Source organism: Punica granatum, chromosome 3 (genome assembly GCF_007655135.1).
Source record: "Punica granatum isolate Tunisia-2019 chromosome 3, ASM765513v2, whole genome shotgun sequence".
Lineage (NCBI taxonomy): Eukaryota > Viridiplantae > Streptophyta > Magnoliopsida > Myrtales > Lythraceae > Punica > Punica granatum.
This window is the reverse complement of record NC_045129.1, coordinates 30,651,960-30,671,465: the sequence shown is the minus strand read 5'-3', so window position 1 is coordinate 30,671,465 and position 19,506 is coordinate 30,651,960. Positions and strand designations below refer to the sequence as shown.

Genomic DNA, 19,506 nt, shown 5'->3' with positions numbered 1-19,506 from the left:
GCTCGACCCGCATGGCAAACAGGTGCGTTAAGATAACACGCAACATCTTAATAATAGACAAAGTGTTTGTTATTATCGAGTGTACGTGTTTTAATAAGTTGTTAATCCGGGGTATTTTGGCATGCAAATCCTACCCTAGACAAACCAGCACGTGCCAATGTTTTAGCATTCGGCTTTGTTTTGAGAACCTGACAAAGAGAGTCAAATCTCATGTGTGTGGATTGATTTTACAGTTGTTCTGTATTGTGACACTGAATTTTCACTGAATTAGCCAAACTCGTGTTTTGACTCTAGATTTGGAATCTAGAATTCCTCCTAACCATTATCTAGTGTTTGGTTAGGTCGAGTGAAAGGTTAATCAGCATTTTGCATGTTTTCTGACAGAGATAACCGTTCTAGTTACCCGAGTCTATGTTAGGATGACAGAAACTCATCAGTTAGATAAGAAAAGGCTATGCAGATGAACCTGCACCTGAACAGGTAGCCCGTTCTTATCCCGTACTGTAGTGTTTCTGTCATGCTAACCTTAAGAGTGTCGTTGAATTGTGAAATGACGATTTTGCCCTTTATTTGAAAATTGTTTTCAGAAAAGGGGAAACATCGCAGTGCGGGCCACCTCGGCCTGTAGCCGGTGTCGACCAATTCCCTGGATCGTCCAGGGTTATGCAAGAATCCTGAAAAAGCCAAAGAACCGGTCGGTCTGCCCGGAAGTGATCTAGAAAGATCTTCTGCATCATGACCTGAGTTACCAGGAATCAGGTAAAAACTCAAGTTGAGACACAGAAGCCCTTTTTAGACGTCCATGCTACATCGGACTGCGCGTTTCGGGTTTTGAAATTGATAAGTTTGAACAGGGCACCGACGTCATTTGACAACTCATCGACGCGAGTTATCAGTTAATGGCCAATTCGTGTAAACTTTATCAGTGTAAAGTATGTTTAATCATGTGAGCGTCCCGATTAACCCGTTTGTGGAATTGATGCTTAAGGGTTATGCCGAATGCATTAATTGTGAAAACGATTCACGACTCGACGACCAAGACGATTCCATAAGGATCGAGGATAATTTGGTCCAATGACCGAAACTACCCTCATAACCGAATGGACCCAAATGAGTCATCGATACCCGAATCCATGCATGCTTTGTTTTGAAAAGACATTTTCATGCGATATTGCGACGATAATGTAAATTGCAAATTACACGAAAGCCGAGAACAGACTCAAAACAGGAAGAGGAAGCCTCATGCAACCCGTACGAGTCTAAGAGGCTCTCGGCCACTTCTCTTTGGAGATATCCGAGAAGTCCCATGGCCCGAATGGGGTTCCACGAGGTTTACCCGTCTCGTTTCGAATCATTTCTCGCATGCTCAAACGACAAACATGATAAATGACACGATTAAACGAAAATCGGTATTGCCATGATTTGAATAACGCATTCGAACATGCAAACATGCACAAACAAGTTATTTAAGGAATCGATAAAACAATACCGACTTCATGCAAGTAAGAAAACACGAGAAGACTCGGGAATCGAACTTGGATCGGGCTAAGAAGGCCGTTCTTAACCCGAGGAAAGCAAGCCAAGTCTCGGTTACCTCTTCTTGAGGCAAACCCGAGAGCTCTTTTGCTTATTTCGGGTCGAGAAGGTCTTCCGAGGGTCGATCCAAACGTTTCCCGACAAGCTAACATGTTAATCGAGGATAAACATGCATGATATAATGTAAAAAGTGCATAAACATGAAGTCTTGCAAGTGAACATGCTTTGTGCACCATATTACTCCATAGCCATGCAAATAATGTAAAAAGCCCTAACTCCTTTAAGTCAAGAGTGATTTACCTAGCCTCGGGATACGAGGAAAGAGTCGGGGAAGTCTTCGAGAGTCGGGTGACTCGGTTGAACGCTTGAAAGAATGCTCGGGTGCAAGGACATGCACGTTCGGGGAGTTAGGTGCACGGGAGGCCGGCTGGCGTGCGCGGGCGCGCGGGCAGGCGCGCGGGCGTGCGCGCAGGCAGGCGCGGGCGTGCGCGCGGGCGTGCGCGGGCATGCGCGCGGCTGGCGCTGGCGGGTCACTATTCACCCGAGAGTAGCGATTTCACCCGAAATGCACTATTTGACCTGAAACAATAATTTAAAGACTTCAAATGGAAAAACCAATTTCACCAATGAACTCCATGGGTCCAAAATGAGTGGGATATGAAGTTTGAGAAATTTTGAGCTTAAGTCGGGATGATGAACATCGGCTTCCGACTTAAGAACTCAAGGCTCTCTTTTGATCTTTTCGGTTTTCTTTTCTCTTCCTTCTAAGTGCTGAAGTTTTCTGGTTCTTGAGTGTTCTTGGCTATGGAGTTTGAGAGGATTTCTTGAAAGAGAAAGGTTGGAGAGAGTGTGTAAGAGGAGAAGTGATTATCTTAATCACTTTTGGGCCATTTATAGGCAAAGCTAATGACACAATTAGCAAAAGCAAGTGCTCTTAACCCCCATGCTTAGAAAATATCAAGCCTCATCCTCTTCCATTGCATTAATGAAGAAGAGATAAGACATTGATGAGCATTGATGAGCATTGATGGAGGCTTGAGTGTTGTCTTCAAACTCTTGGATATTTTCAAGCAAGAGTGCAAGTTGGCTTCTTGCATTGAAGAAGAAGAAGAAGCTTCTAGAGTAAAGGGTGACTCATCTTGAATAGCCCGTGGGTCCCACGACCGAAGAGGAGAAACCGGGAAAAAGCTCGGGTCTCGATTGATCGCGCATTCGAAGTTCGTGGTTTGAATTGAACGTCGAATTATCGATATACGCGAGGAAATGGATTTAATGAGTCCGAGATTGGCATTTTCCGTGAGAAATTGCCAAATGTCTGTATGAGGCTTGGAAGCCGGTTTTGCTCCTTTTATGCATTCAGAGCGAGGTTACCCACTTCTGACAGCATATCTTGTATCTGCATCCCACGTCGGTCATTTTGACATAAATTGTCAAATTACGTGGGCCCTTGTCCCTTAAGCTGGTAAATACAAATATGGAGCCGGAGATGTCCTAGGAGGCCGAAACTGGATTTCTCAGATTGCTTTCTGAGTTTCTTGGGCGATCCGGAGATTACTGCGATCTCTGTTTGCTGAGATTGGGCCTCTAAGGATACGAAAAGTGCATCCGAGACCCTTAAAGCACTGCTCGAGGGGTCTAGATGAGTTGTGTGATTCATTCCGACAATTCCACATTGAGCCTTGAGAAGGCTAGCATTGTGTAAGGTAAGCATCCGGCGTCAAGTTTCCCCAAAGAGGACCTCCGGATATGGATTTTCACTGAAAATGGCCTTTTGTGCCCCTCGGAGGTTACTCGGGAAACCGTGAAGGGTTTTGCTGTCTGTTTTGCCCAATTGCGAATGTCTGCTGGAGTTTTCAGGGCAATGTAGTGTGAACTTCGTTTGCCGTAATTCCATCAGATCAGTCTCCGGTTACGCTCTTCCGAAGAAGGGTATGCCCGTTTTGTCATTCGGAAGTCATTCAGAGTGTCTGTATGGCTTCTAAAAGATAATATGAAGCATTGCTCGTGCTCTGTATGATTGAGGGGCATGGCCGCATCTGATATTTGGAATTAACTTTTCTTCGAGAAACCGGCATTTTTGGACTTCCACTGAAAAGTTGTCTGTATACAGAAAGTTGTTCTGTATAGAGCAGATGATTTGCAAAATGCCTTTGGGGACACTTTTCATCTGTTTGGCATTGGAGTGGATTTTTGGGGTCCAATATTGGCTGTCTTCCGATAATCGAGCGAACTATCGGAAAATAGAACTGTCCGTGTGATATACTGAAAATGCCGGTTTTGGATATTGCTGAGCTCTCTAGTCACTCTATTACCCTTTGGTGACCCCTGGAGTCCTTCTGTCATATGCATGTGTCATTTGCCCGATTTTGCCGACTTGAGGATGAATAGTGATTTTCTGCTCTGTTAAGTCGTTTTTCTGTATTCTGCTCAAGTTGTGGCTTGGATCATTGCTGATATCATCGTTTGGAAAGGTGAGCCAAAATGGGGTGCTGACAGGACCCAATCGCCCGCTCGACCTGGTGGAATAGAAAAGGGGGTTCGATTAGCCGCTCAACCCGGCAGAATATAAATTGAGGTCAACTATTACCGCCATAGGTTAATAGGCGGCCCCTACTTATGAGATATGGATATTGAGAGTTGAGGATGATATGAGTGAGATGTGCAGGGTCACAGTACTGTTTTAACTTGTCGTAAGGAAATGCAGCACTATGACTATATTATTTTACTAGTGTTATGTATTGTTTATTCGGATTGATTTAGATGGATGTGATGATTGTTAAGCTTGTTGGAATATGTGGTTATACTTGAATGCGGGTGGGATGCTAGAGCTTGATTTGTCAAGTGATTGTGTAGTGATTTACAATGAAACGGTAAATGAATGGATATTTGATATTTATGTGATATCGAATATTAGAGAAATAGTTGGAAGAGTTGTGTGTATTTGTTAGTATAACTTAAATTTAGTTCCTATATTGGATATAATTATTATTATTATTATTTGTATATATATATATATACTGTATATATATGAGGGTGAACTGATAGTTGGATTGGATTTGTTTGTATTATTTATTTGAATATTTGGTTGTTTGTAATTAAATATTTATTTATAATAATTCATTTTACTTTAGAATATAGTACTCATTGAGATGCAGCTCACACATTGCATATATTTTTCCAGATAAACTTCTAGCTGCGCAGAAGAACCACTTTTGATATTAGGTATCAGCTTGGAGAACTAGGTAGAGACTTTAGTTATTTGATAGGTATTCTTTTTGTATAGAATGTATTTGAAAATGTTACGATCTGAAACTTTTGTTTGGTTGGATTACTGATGTGGGTGAGAAAAAGTAATATCTTGATAAGTATATATACATATTAGAGTTTGTTGGATTAGTTATATATATCTTAGAGTTTATGGAAAGCATACTGTTACATGAATAGTTATGTGATAATGAACATCGAGAAAATTTTGGGGAAATTCTTCTGAAATTTCGGATCGTGACAGACATTTGCTACCATGTGATGATTAATGGGGTCTTTCGGTTGAAAATTTTCCTCTCCACAGCCCCAGCATACTCCAACTTTCATGCACAATCCAGTGGTCAAGGATTGAAACCAAATGCCTAAATTGTCATCGTTAAAAGTATTTTCCAGAGCATCATGAATTACGGTTCTCACATCAAGGGCCTTCTTTTCTAAGATGCTAAACTAAAAGTGTTCTCTCCTTTGTGACACTACTAAAGTTCATTCATAGCAACAATCTTGCTGAAACAAATTATAACCATACTTTAGCTTGAGTTTGCAAGTCATAATACCTAGGGACAAGGGCTCCTTATCCTTAGATTGCTTCAACAACAAATTCCACTAACCAATTATCCTTAGCACTTCATCTGCATCAAATCCTCCCTTTAAATATTGTTTAGACTTATCATTCTCAACAGAAGCATGGTTATAGACATGATTAATGGTTTCTTCTCGAATTAAACATGACATCTTTGAACAGAAATCTTTCCATTTATTAGTTCATTTGTATTTGCATAGAACTCCCTTACCCCTGGTAAGACAGTTGCTTCTAGGGAATCACAAAACTTTGACCACTTCCTATAGTCGATCAACTGCTCATAAATGACCTCTGGCCCTGTTAGATTTAAACCCCTCTATTGCACAACATTTCTAGTCAGTGGGTTGAGATCTTTGAATTGCTCTCAGTGTAATGAGAATGGTTTGATCAATTGCCCTTTCTGCCGTTGACTGTCCATGAAGGGAAAAGAAAATGAATCAATTTTGTTGCCAACTTCAACTTGCCCTGTTTGTATCTCAGTTGCATTTTCTGATTTGAGTGTATCGATATCAAATCGAATCCAATTGTATACTCGCCCCAGTCCTTAGTTGTGCCTCTCGGCTCAAGACTCGGACAACATTTGGGAAAGAATATTTGGAATGTTTGTGGCCAATTGGCCATGACTTTGGCATTGTTGTACTTCTAGTAGCAGCATAATTTATTTATTTGTACATTTCAACAACATTTCTGGTCAGTAACTTCTCTTCATACCTCTTCCTAACTTCATTAGACACAAATTTCACTCTCTTAGCATCAGTCCCATGACTAACCTTAACCTTCTTCTTAGGGGCCATATCTAACCACTACAAACCACTCTCTCCAGGTTCCAACTGATCAGTCACGGAAACTCAAGAAGTCGAACCCAAATCAACAAGCAATTTGGCTCTTCAATCAACTCAATAAAGAGAAAATTGAAGTTGAGTTACCAAGAGATGTCCTAATCAAGTGTCTAGGGCTAGAAAAGAACAGGCTGTTACGGAAGGACGCTAGAAAGGATAGGGCTATTTCCATCCCTATTTGACTAATACACTCCCTTTTTTTTCCAGGTTACATTGGGCTATTCATGGTGCGGTTCAGTTCAAAAGTTGGTCCGAACAGAACCATTTTACAATCAAAGAATCAAACCATTTCGAAGCGGTTATTTTGGTTCGGTTTGAAATGTTTTGGTTCAATTTGGTTCCTCTTGAACAATCCTAGTGTCGAGTGTGAGTCAAAGAAAAGAGATGAAGAGTATTTTTTCTAACACTTAAATGGTTCGGTTCGGTTCGATTAACCATAACTAATATGTTAGAGATGGTTCGGTAACTAACCGAACCATTCATGCCCTACCAAATCGAACTGAAATTGAATTGGTTCGAAATGGTTCGGTTCGACTTAGTGGTTTGGTTCGGGTTTGGTTCCTTTTTAATAGAGGAGATGATACAAAATCATAGCATTTCATGTATATATGTTATAGTTTAGGCATCTTTTGTTGCACATTTATGTATTTCCTTTCATGTATCCTTGTATAGTGCCTATATAATCATAATACATTCTACGTCACTATTAGTAAGGATTTAGCCACTCTGGCTCCCAAACCTTTATGGTATCAGAGCCTTTCCGGGTAACTCCCAATTGGTTATCTTGCTTCTACTCATTCTTTTCTCTGACCCGACTACCCCCTTTTCTTCTCGGCACCTATGGCTGACAGTTCTTCCACCAAAACCCTAATTATTCTTCCCTTTTCCTCCTCAACCTCTGCAGTTCTTCCCTCATCCATTCCAACCATACCTGTCAAGCTAAATGGCGAGAATTATCTTTATTGGAAAGACATAATGACTCGACTACTTACCACCTATGGATTGCTCAACTATGTCCAAAGAATAGTCATGGCACCGAGCAAGACTATTACAGGAACAGATGGAAAAACCATACCAAATTTTTATTTTCTTAATTGGCAGTCAAGGGACAATTTTGCCCTTACCTGCGTTATGATGGTAGTCACAGAGGAAATCGGGGAGACGATTCTCTTTGCCAAAACGTCTCACGAAGCCTAGACGTCTCTTGAAACTTCATTTCTAACCCCAAATAGCAGCACAAGACAATCTGCTTGATCAGCAGTGGCGCGATTTGAAAAAGGGAGAGCAATTAATGGCAAAATTCATCGATTCAGTTAAGAAGCATGCTCCGATATACGCTCAAATAAGGAAACTAAAGTTAATCGGTGTACCTACACGGGTCTTGGTCCCAACTGGGAGCCCATCGTCCTCGCCCAATCAAACCGTATGCTTACCCTCAGCATTGATAAACTCCAGTCCCTACTTGTCGGCCACGAAGAGCGCCATCTCTATGCTGCAAAGCAAGAATTGAAGACGAACTCCTTAGCCTTTGATTCCGCTACTACTTCGCTCTATGGAATCCTTGGCTTAGCTATAACTGAGGTCTACTACACAAATGGATGGCACAACGATGGCAGACGTAACGGTCAAAGGAATTAAGGCAGGGGAAATCAGAGCAGCAAAGGAGGGAAGAATAATAGGAAAGGTAGCTCCTCTGATCGTTGAGCGGGAGTGAACAACAGCGAAAACCATAATGCAGGGTCGGGTGAAAGAAAAAATCCATCGTCCGGGTTTAAATTTCCACATGGTCAAATCTATTCGAGTCAGCCCCGAAACCCGTGGTTCTATCCAGGTGGCTTTGGGTCCTTTTCTGGTCGGCTCAATATGGTACCTATGCTACCCTCAGTCCAGCTTCTTTCGGCCCAATTCATGCTCGGTACAATCCTCCTGTTATCCACAAGAACTGCAACGAGCTGGACGTATTACCCCATTTTGTCAATTCAATCAATTCTCTGTTCCTCAGACTCATTTGAGCCATGGGTCCTCTCCGGGACTTCGTGATCCTGACTAGTCTATGGACTCAGGTGCTACACACTAGGGGTGTGCACGGGTACCGGGTATACATGGAACTAGACGAAACCTACCCGCTAGGGTAGGGTTCGGGTAGCTTGTATTAAAAATAGGATAGAGTCCGGCTATTAAAATCAGAAACCGATGAAAATCGGTTCCGGTTTCGGTTCCTACCTACAGGGTATCCATAATCGAAATCGAAATCGAAACCGATACTCGGAACCAGATATTTTCACAAAAAAGAAAAAAGAAAAAAAAGTGTTAACCATGTGGTAAATTAGTCAGATATTAGCTTGGGTGTGTTCCATATATTTGTTAATATATCCTGTATGCTCTGATCATTTTGCAACATAACATTTTTTCAAGCAGCATTGGTTTCATTCTTCGGGAATCTTGTCGATGTTGGTCTTTCATGCTTCAATGACGTACCACTTTGGGACTTTGTTTCACTCTTTCGACATCTTTGTCTGCGACTTTTGAGCCCAAATAGAACAAACTATTGTTCTTTTACTTTGGCAATACTACTTGAAGCACAATAAAATATTCATTAATTTTCAGATATTTACCTTAATTTTTTATTACTTTTCATTCCATTAGGCCCCTTAACCTCTGGATCGTTATATATTTAACATATATGATATTGTGTGAATTACGAAAGTGGCTATTTTTCCTTAGGTAATGCAACTTTTATGGACTCTATACTGTTCCGTATGTGTCGCGCAGGTGCTGGATGCATATCATAAGAATTTTGGTGACTCGTGGAGGACTGTTCAGACAAATAGTACTCAGCCATGTTTGTGTGTTGCTAATTTTTTTTCAATGTTTAATTCAAGTACGTATTGGAAGAACATATTACTCTTTGTTGTATGGGATCGTATTATGGATTGATTGATGAGAGATATTATTTTTTTGTTGTTGATTAATCTAAATCTCTGTCGATATTCTATTTGGTGTGATTACTGATTATGTATGTGATATTTTTTGTTTTATTTAGCGAAACAAAAAAATCTACAGGTTCCAACAGGGTACCCGAAATTTGTGGTATAATACAAGTTTCGGGCAGGTTCCGGTTTCAGGATTCAATAGGGTAGGGTCCGGTTCCAAAATCTCGGAACCTATCCCTTACATGGTATGGTTTGGGTATCGTGAAAAATACAGGGTATCCGAAACCGATCACCCCTACTACACACTACGTTACCTCAAACCTATCTAATCTTAGTCTTTGTGATGATACCGTGAATTCCGATCATGTTTTTTGGGTGATGGTAAATCTCTCCTAGTTCTTGCTTCTGGTTCTTTCACTTTTAAACTATCGAAGCGTCCTTTACACTTGAATCTTTATGCCCCTCATATCTCCAGAAACCTCATATCCATTCCTAAATTTGCCAAGGATAACACTTGTTTCTTTGAGCTTCACCCTGATTGTTTCATTGTGAAGGATACTCATACACACTGGGAGCTTATGCGTGGCGTAGTTAAAGATGGACTCTATTGTTTCCATACGAGGGACATGCGCACCAACAGTCCTCAGGCTCATCTCTCTTCTGGTTCTGGTGTCTTGTGGCGTCCGCACCTTGGTGACACATATTTTCCTATTGTTTGTCGTCCATTAAGTCCTTGTTCTCTCAATAATGATCATGTTGATCATGTATGTTATGCATGTCAACAAGGGAAAATAATAAACACCTCTTTTTTGCCTACTCTTAATAAAACAACCTATTTGCTTGAGCTCGTTCATATTGATATTTAGGGACCGACAATGATCATCTCTGATACTGGTCATCACTATTATATTCATTTTCTTGATGACTATAGTAAATTCTTGGTTTTATGTCCTGAAGTATCTATTGATGTACTTCACGTTTTTGTGCATTTCGTCTTTAAATTGAGAATCGTTATGGACATCGAATCAAGCATTTTCAGTTAGATGGTGCTAAGAAGTTTCTCTCTATAGATTTTCAGAATGAACTATAGAACAATGGCATTTTTTATCGACTCTCTTGTCCTCACGTTCCTCAACAAAATAGTTTAGTTTAGCGAAAACACCGTCACATCATAGACATGGGTCTGTTGCTACTTTCTCACTCCTCCACTCCTACCAAATTTTGGATTATGCTTTTGAGACAACTGGGGCAGTCGTGGCCCGCTAAGGAATTACGTCACTCTCCCTTTAAATATGTAATTCTTGTTCCAAAGATTAAACTTCCAGTATGTTGTAAGACTATTGCCACTAGCAAGGCCAACCAACACTTTGAGCCATTGTTATCAGAAACGGATCGGACCGACCAGTTCGACCGGTCGGATCGGGAACAGTCTCATGTCCGGTTCGGTTTGCCTAAACACCCAAATTGCATATTTGAACCGCTGAACCCATTGAACAGGCTGGTTTTGAGCAAAATTCCATTAAACCGGTCGGTTCTATGGGTTTTATGGGTTTCTTATTTAGTATAAAAACTGTTTAGTTGTGTAAGGATTTGAACTCATGACCTCTTGCTTCCCATACTAGCATACTGCCAACCAAGCCACCACTACTTTCTTATTGTTTTAACTCTACTTTTTAGTACTTATTAAAATCCAATATTTATTTTGGTATAAGAAATATTAAATATAGATATTTTCTTACACTATTGTTATATTACTTTGAAATCATCATACTTCTATCATAATTATCATAAATTTTTAATAATATGAATATTTATTTTATTTTAATTAAACGTGCTGTCCGACCCATCGAATCTCCGATTGGACCCATAAACCCATGAACCCATACCCTTTCTGGTTCATCATCTTGTCAAGTTCTGATAACACTGCTTTGAGCCATTTAAGTACAAAGAGAGAGGATACATGTAATCATTAGAAACAAAAGAAGGTTTTCTTCCCTAGTGTCTTTTACGTGCAACATATTGGAATCATACGATTAAGATTGATAAAGACAAGTAAATCATTATCATGAAATTAATATCGGCTCGATCAAAGATCACCCAGTTGATTTAAGTGGTTGTATCCCAGAATTCTCGGCCCACACGAAATATATATACTTTGACATTTGAAGTGTTCCATGATCTTCACGTACCATAATAAGCTTTAACCATTACGTACAACTTCTATCATCCTATGCCATATGATAATAATAGCAGTAATAATAAGACTAATTATCGTGATATGTAACTCATTATTTCATTTCGACTTAAAAAATTTTTCTGCCTTTAATAATTTAAGAGGTTATCATTCATACATTGGCAAGGTTGATAGGAACCATACATACATAACTAAAGCAAAGCAAGATTGCCAATAAATAGCAACAAAAAGAGCCAATAAATAGCAACAAAAAGAGCAAAGCTTGGGCCACTATAAAGGAAGCACCAAACCATGAACTACAACTAAAGCAAAGGCCAAAAACCAAACAAGGAAGCGCTGAGGATGGGCAAGCTGGAGGATGTGCTGAGGAGGGCGGCAAAGCTGGTGCTGAGCTGCGATAAGAAGAGCTACCTCTACATGGTGGCCACCCTCTCCATGGTAGCCATAAGGTGGGACGTTGCATATTAGTTTCGGCAGCTGTTGGTGGCCATCGGGTGGGACGCTGAGTATCAGTTCTGGCAAATGCAAGCAGATATTGATAGCCGCGCAAAGGCCGTTGGTGCCAATCCGTTGATGGAGGAGTTCTGAATGGAGGTATAGTAAATTTTGAAATCCAAGTAGTGTAAGTTTTATTTTTTGCTGTATGAACACGAGTGTGTCTGGTCCAAAATAAAATACCTGAATGTATCATGTCATGTTATATAATACAGCACGAGTTGGTTTCTTCTTCCATTTAATTAATAATCAGTCGATCGATCTCTTCACCCGAATCTTCCTTGTACTTGGCATTATTTAGACAGAAAGTGATGACCAATGAAAATCTATGTTATAAAATTAACTAAAGGGTAAACTTCATGTTCTTTCTATTGTTATTTTAATGTTTAGTGAGATCTGAAGTTAGACTGCAGTTCTAATATGCTATATTATTAAAGAGTCAATAAGTTAGAAAATTAAAAGAAAAAAGCTTGAGCACATTGGCTTCATTTCATTTTGGCATTTTTTTACGTGCATTATTATTCTTGAAAATTTCAAATCCTCAACACTTGAAGGAGGCATTGAAGGCGATCAAGGCAGATAACAGGAGTACTCACTTGATGACGAAGAGTTCATGGTGCATATGGTAATCCTCAATCCCGACAGGACTAGATAGGATGCCAATGCTGTGGAGAATGCGCTCTCCCAGGCTTACTCGGACCTAAGCCTCAGGGATGCTCTGGAGGCGAAAAAGTCCAAGCTGCAGATTGAGCACTCAAGGTCAGAGCATGCAAGGCGCCGTTGCCTTATTGAGCACTTCATTGGAGTCATCGATAGTGCAGCCAATGATCGGCTGAGTAGGAAGGTCAAGAAGCTCTTGGTGAAAGAGCTGGCATACGTTATATCAGGGTAAGAGTTTAAGGGGTTAAGTTTCCGATTAAGAATCGAAAACTGGGGCATGAAACATTTGAATTTCAGGTTTGGATTCTTTCTTTTTCTTAAGGTATATAAGCAATGCAAGCGAAATGAATGAGGGCATAAGCTGGAAGTTGGTGGAAGTTGACGGAGGAGATGAGTGGCGGGCGGATCTTTTCGACTGTTGCGCAGAGCCCTGCCTAAGTGAGTAAACCGGGTTAAATAAACACTTAAAAACGAATTGCAACCATCAATCTCGACTAATGTATGTACACACTGCCCATTTGTGGCAGGTTTATGGACTGGAGTGAAAGAGAACTTGAGTCAGCCGAGGCTGGAGAGCCTTGAGAACGATCTTAATTATGAAGGTCCAGTAGCTGAAGCCTCTGCAAAATCTACATCTTTGAAGGAAGAATTGGTTGAAAGTTTAGCCAAAATGGCTTCCCTCGAGACCAACATTGAGGAGCTTAAAGAAAAATTTGCCAAAGTAGAGAATAAGGCTTCACAAGCTCTTTTAGACAATGAACTTCTAGTCGAGACAAACCTACAACTCAAACTCCGGGTTGATGAACTTCAGGAGCTGTTAAACTTTGCGGCTTCGGACAAGGAAGTCGCTGCTCAGATAGTAACTATCACCAAGTTGCAATTGGAAGAAATGCAATGGCAGTCTGTTGAGGTGAAGCTCACTGAGGGCAGATGCTCACGGCAAATGCGAGAGCTAGTTCATGGCACAAATGGAGGATTACTGGCCATGGTGGCTATTATCATGGGCGTCGACACCATGGTAACCGACCGGATGCCCGTCATGAATGCCAGCTTATCAAGCTTCGCCGGAGGAGCTCTGGCGTCGACTATCGGGGAACTCCTGAAGGTCTACTCGGACATAGTCACAATGAAGGCTATGCGCGAGATCCACCTGCCTAGAGACGAAGAAGAAATAGTTGATCTCAGTGGAGCTCGATGGCCTTCAGCTCTAGCAGCCGACGAGTTGCCACGCCCTTGGCTGGCAGTAAACTCTGCAGGGTATATCCTTTGCTATCAGAGCCATCTGCCTACTGTTATCGACGCATCTGGTCAGATCCTACAAAAGTAGGATGTGGACGGTGGTAGATGTGGCTACCGCCATGTTCATCGGGATTGGAGCTACCAGCGGACATTTGGAGAAGTCCACTTTCGTCCATTTCTGCATCCGAGTCGTTGGATTCGACTTGCTCTTGATGGCATTCAGCTTCCCAATTGATTGGTTCTACAACCGGGTTGGGAGCTACCGAGATAGATATTCTTTGACCAGTATTGTAGTAATGTGCAATGAGGAAAAATAATTATAATGCCGAAATGAATCCTAAACGGGACTCCAATCTTTGAGATTCCAATAACAAATGCTGACATTTACATCTCCTTGAACGACTTTTATATATTTTATCAAAACATGTGTACACGGTTTTTCAATCAGTACGTTGAATTGCCTAGTCCTCTTTCACTTTGGTAGCGTGAAACTATTTTAGGAAAGAGGACAAGGCAATTCAACGTACTGATTGAAAAACTGTGTACACATGTTTAACATATAAAAGTCGTTCAAGGAGATGTGAACGTCGACATTTGTTATTAGAATCTCAAAGATCGGAGGCCCGTTTAGGATTCATTTCGGGATTGTAATTATTTTTCCTCTTTGCACATTACTACAATACTGGTCAAAGAACATCTATCTCAGTAGCTCCCAACCCGATTGTCGAACCAATCAATTGCGAAGCTGAATGCCATCAAGAGCAAGCCGAATCCAACGACTCGGATGCAGGAATGGACGACAGAGGACTTCTCCACACGTCCCGTTGGCAGCTCCAATCCTGATGAACATGGCGGTAGCCATACCCACCACCATCCACATCCTACTTTTGTAGGATCAGATCAGATGCGTCGGTAACAATAAGCAGATGGCTCCGATAGCAAAGGATATACCCTGCAGAGTTGCTACTAGCCAAGGGCGTGGCAACCCGTCAGTTGCTGGAGCCGGAGGCCGTCGAGCTCCACTGAGATCGACCAACTCTTCCTTGTCTCTAGGTAGGTGGATCTCGCGCAGAGCCATCATTGTGACTCTGTTCGAGTAGGCCTTCAGGAGTTCCCTGATAGCCAGCGCCAGAGCTCCTCCGACGAAGCTTGATAAGCTGGCATTCATGACCGACATCCGATCGGTGACCATGGTGCCGACGCCCATGATAATAGCCACCATGGACAGTAATCCTCCATTTACGCCATGAACTAGCCCTCGCATTTGCTGCGAGCATCTACCCTCAGTGAGCTTCACTTCAGCAGACTGCCATTGCGTTTCTTCCAATCGCAACTTGGTGATAGTTGCTATCTAAGCAGTGGCTTCCATGTTCGAAGCTTCAGAGTTTAGCAGCTCCTGAAGTTCATCAACCCGGCGTTTGAGTTGTAGGTTTGTCTCGAGTAGAAGTTCATTGTCTGAAAGAGCTTGTGAAGCCTTATTCTCTGCTTTGGCAAATTTTTGTTTAAGCTCCTCAACAAAGGTCTCGAGGGAAGCCACTTTGGCCAAACTTTCATCCAATTCTTCCTTCAAAGATGTAGATTTTCCAAAGGCTTCAGCTACCGGACCTTCATAATTAAGATCGTTCTCAAGGCTCTCCAGCCTCGGTTGACTCAAGTCCTCTTTCACTCCAGTCCATAAGCCTACGGCAAATGGGCAGTGTGTATATACGTTAGTTGAGATCGATGGTCGTAATTCGTTTTTAAGTGTCTATTTAACCCGATATACTCACTCAAGGAGGGCTCTATGCAACAGTCGAAAGGATTCGCCCGCCACTCATCTCCTCCGTCAATTCCACCACCTTCCAGCTTATGCCCTCATTCATTTCTCTATCTCCATTATTTGTTGGCTGTTATTCAATGTTTCTGTCGGCAGTTTCTTCTTCTTTTTCGTGCAATACTCCATATATAATTCATCCCCTCAATATACTCATTTAGAAAAGAACACATTAACTATATTAATTAATGAAAACATGTGGTGGCGAGTGGATGTTTTTTTTCCTACCCACAAACAACCTTCTTTGAAAAAAAAAATCTTAAAAACCAAATTTAATATTTTTCTAATATTATTTTAAGACATTATTACGATCAGTGTTCTCATATTGCAAGTGGGATGGATTTTTCCGCATATTGGGATTCACTCTGCTCTCTTTTATTCAAATTCTTTAAAAAAAATTAGGTATAAAAAAACTTATTTTAATTGGTTAACAATTTATATTGCCATTTTATTTGTGATGTTATAAATGTCCGTGAATCATAACATCATGCGATCTATTGATTGATATTAATCTTTACTTGATTAATGACTTGATCGTGACCATAAGATATAATGAATTTTGAACTCTTGCACTGCAACTGCAAGTAAAATTCCACCACTCTTTATTAATAATGAGAAAGTGGAGGTTGGAGCCGTGGCTAAATAAAACACTCGTTTGATTATAATTTTATATTGAAAAATTTTGAAGTATAAATATGAACAACCAAAAAAAAAGGATGGGGGGTTTTTTGCTGTTATTTCAGCAAAGGGATTTGGGGAAGACAAATGAGGGTAAGAATTAAATAAGAAGAATAAAAGTATCAACTATAGAACCACCAATTAATATTAAAACAGCCACGTACCACAAACAAGACACATGTATTGGTGTTAGATCAACTCAATTTAATAATATCATCTATGTTACATTTCACGGCCAGGGCCAGACAAATAGTTGAATGGATTATTTTCGGTAAATAGGCTGAGAATGTACGTGGCTCGTGTGTATATGGAAAATGTTTGAAAATGTTATTTCACATTTATTGAATCTACATGACTGACTATATATCGAAAAGAAAAATTACAGATTAAGATTAGAAATATAGTCATATATATCCCGATAAAACGGTAAAAAAAACCTGAGGAAGGATGATGGCACCTTGTATTTGTGGTATTGGTCAACGACAACATCACCATTACTCGCATCAGCTATTTTTTCTGCACATCAATTAATGAACAAAAATTCTTGATCATAAATGCATGCGTAGCAAGCAAAACATGGCGTAGTGTAAGGGTGCACATCCATACCTGTTAACTTAGAGATTGTATGTTCGATACTTGATGAAACTACATGTCGTTGTAGGGGTTGTTTTTTATCCTTTTGTAATTCTCTTGTGATCTTTGTCTTGTAAGATCACCTCTATTAATGAAATTTCAATGAATTATTGAAATTTTTTTTCTTATAACGTCAAAATTTTAGGGGCGACTCTCTAAACTCTCCACTTCTTTCATTTCCCCACACGTCACTATCTATCATTTTCCATTTTATTATTGTCTTTTTCAAATTCATTGCTTATATGATTAATTGAAAAAAAAACTATATTTTCATATTAAAAAAGAACTATTTATACTATAAAAATATAGTGCATGATTATAATATTTTTTCAAAGTGTTACACCTAACACGAGTATAATTTTTAAAAAAATTGAATTAAATATGAGCGGAGCGGATCCCTTTCTAGTATATATATGAGAATAAATGAAAATCAATTTTATGTAGGTCATAGTGAAAGAACTTACTGCTAGTTTCACGAGGCCTACGAAAAGCATAAAAGGATTAGAAATTCAAAATTTCCTAGTTTCACGAGGCCTACAAAAAACGTAAGAGGAATAGAAATTCAAAATTTCCTACCCGTGAAACTAATCTCAAGACCTACTACTAGAAGAATAGGAATAGATAAAGCGTACCTGATATTTTAAAATTGTTGACCAAGCGCTCAAATGTGACGCCTCTACATGTATCCAAGTATCCACACTGACTTTGTCGACGAGTCTTCGAGATGGACGGTGCTAGCGGCCAACACTCGAAAGAAACACCGGTGCCACACCCGAAATTTATTAGACTAGTAGGATTAATTAAAGTTGAACAATTCAACTTAAATTTCCCTACAATTATACACGTACACACATATATGTGTATGCATATGCTTATGCATACATGTATATCACGTACATATGCATACACTGTCGCATATATATTTTTATATCCACCCAAGACTTCCCCCTTTTATAAGCAAATTTGGGGAGGCCTTGGACATGCACGGCCGGTGTGGGAATTAACCCAAAATTGATTTCCACATGACATGTGGATAGCTAAATGGCATTTCATGACTTGCCCATGTGTATGTATAAATGTAGAAATTTGAATGGTCCATGTATATGTATAAGTGTATACATATGTATGGCCCATTTGTATGTATAAATCAGTCTAATAAATTATGTCTAATTAATCAGTAAATTTAATTTCATTAAATATCCGATTAATCGGTCGCACCTTAAATCGTCTAATCAATATTATACGATCTTGTTGTTTCAAAATTATCTCGTCGATTTAGTCATCATGTGTGACTCTGTAGATTCCCGATTATATTGACAGTTGTCAGCACCCCATTTTGGTCCACCGGCACTAGGATATGACATCAACAAGGCTCCCGACTAGGGTTCCACAACTCTAACATAAAAATGGTGAGGGCAACATATGGAATTTTGCAGCACACACAATTTATCCCGAAGAGTAAGGCACGAATTATCAATATTCGAACCGAAGGCAGTGGACAAAGGGAAAATCACGTCTCTGTATCATTTTCTTCGTTGAGAACGACTATCTTCGTGGATCCTAAAACTAAGTTCGATATTTTAAGATGAAAGTTTGGTGAGTTGGGGACATTTCAATGCAAAAATCACATCGAGAGCCCTTTCGAGCAAAAAGATAAAATTCGTGGGAGCTGGGGTGCCCAAACAGTGAATACAGCAGCTCGAGCATGGGATTCGACACATCATATCACGATCAATCCTGAACCTAAAAGGGTGAATTTCATATGCTTGACCTAGGAAATCGAGTTAGGTTCAATTTGACGAGTCGTTCATTCCAAGATTCAATACGGAGAGAGAGTTATGAATTTTTGAGCGCACCATGCTCGAAACTGTTAAACCGAGACAGACTCCACTAGTCGAGGGAGAAAATCCATAAAAAATTCAATTCTTCGCGTTTTCAAGCATGGCCAACGGCATTGGATTCCCAATTCACTTGAGATTCAGAAAATCAAGAAAAACGGGATGCTTTTTTTCGGCTAGATTAGTACAGAATTAAAGGTCTCCTCACAAATCAGGACCAAATGTCTCGGTTCGGGCCAGCTATCGAAGAAAAATTGTTTCGGGAACTTCCCGAGGTCGAACGATCTTCAAATTTTACAAGGATATGCCCAGCTCATGTAAGGATCAAGAAAAAATATCACATAGACCGAAAGGTTTATGAGAAATTCAGGAAAATTCCGGATATTCAGGTCATCCCATGGACCACTGGTCACAGCTCTGTCCCTCCTGCCTTTTTTCCCTACTGCCCCCATTTCCTCTTCTGGTTCTTCTTCTATTTTCTTTTCTTTTCTTTTTTTTTTCGGTTGGTCCAAAAGAGGAAAACCTCCAGCTCACTCTCAGCTAACTCTCCCTTAGCTGGCAACGAAAAAAAGAAAAACCCTAAGGCTCCAAAAAGAAAAAAAAAAAAAAAAGAAGGAACGAAAACACTAGTCGCCTCCAGCTCCTTCCTCTCGACTCCCACAGCTCCCTCCTTTGGCGAACTTGAATCCGCAGCCTCCTCCTCCACCATGCTCTAGTATCGAGTTCAAATAGCTCACCCACGAGCTCCTCCTCTCTTCGTTGAAGCCCAGGCCAGCACCATCCACTCCGATGATGCCTCCTCAT

The 19,506-nt window shown here is 40.3% G+C and overlaps 1 protein-coding gene across 1 annotated transcript; it reads right to left on the bottom strand.

Moving 5' to 3' along the window:
* Positions 1-14,442: 14,442 nt before the first annotated feature.
* Positions 14,443-15,004, bottom strand: LOC116200521. The gene is made up of 2 exons (XM_031531368.1): positions 14,692-15,004; positions 14,443-14,579 (listed from the first exon to the last, which is right to left on the bottom strand). Exons 1-2 carry the CDS (start codon positions 15,002-15,004, stop codon positions 14,443-14,445), a joined length of 450 nt encoding a protein of 149 aa, XP_031387228.1.
* Between the last annotated feature and the right edge of the window lie 4,502 nt (positions 15,005-19,506).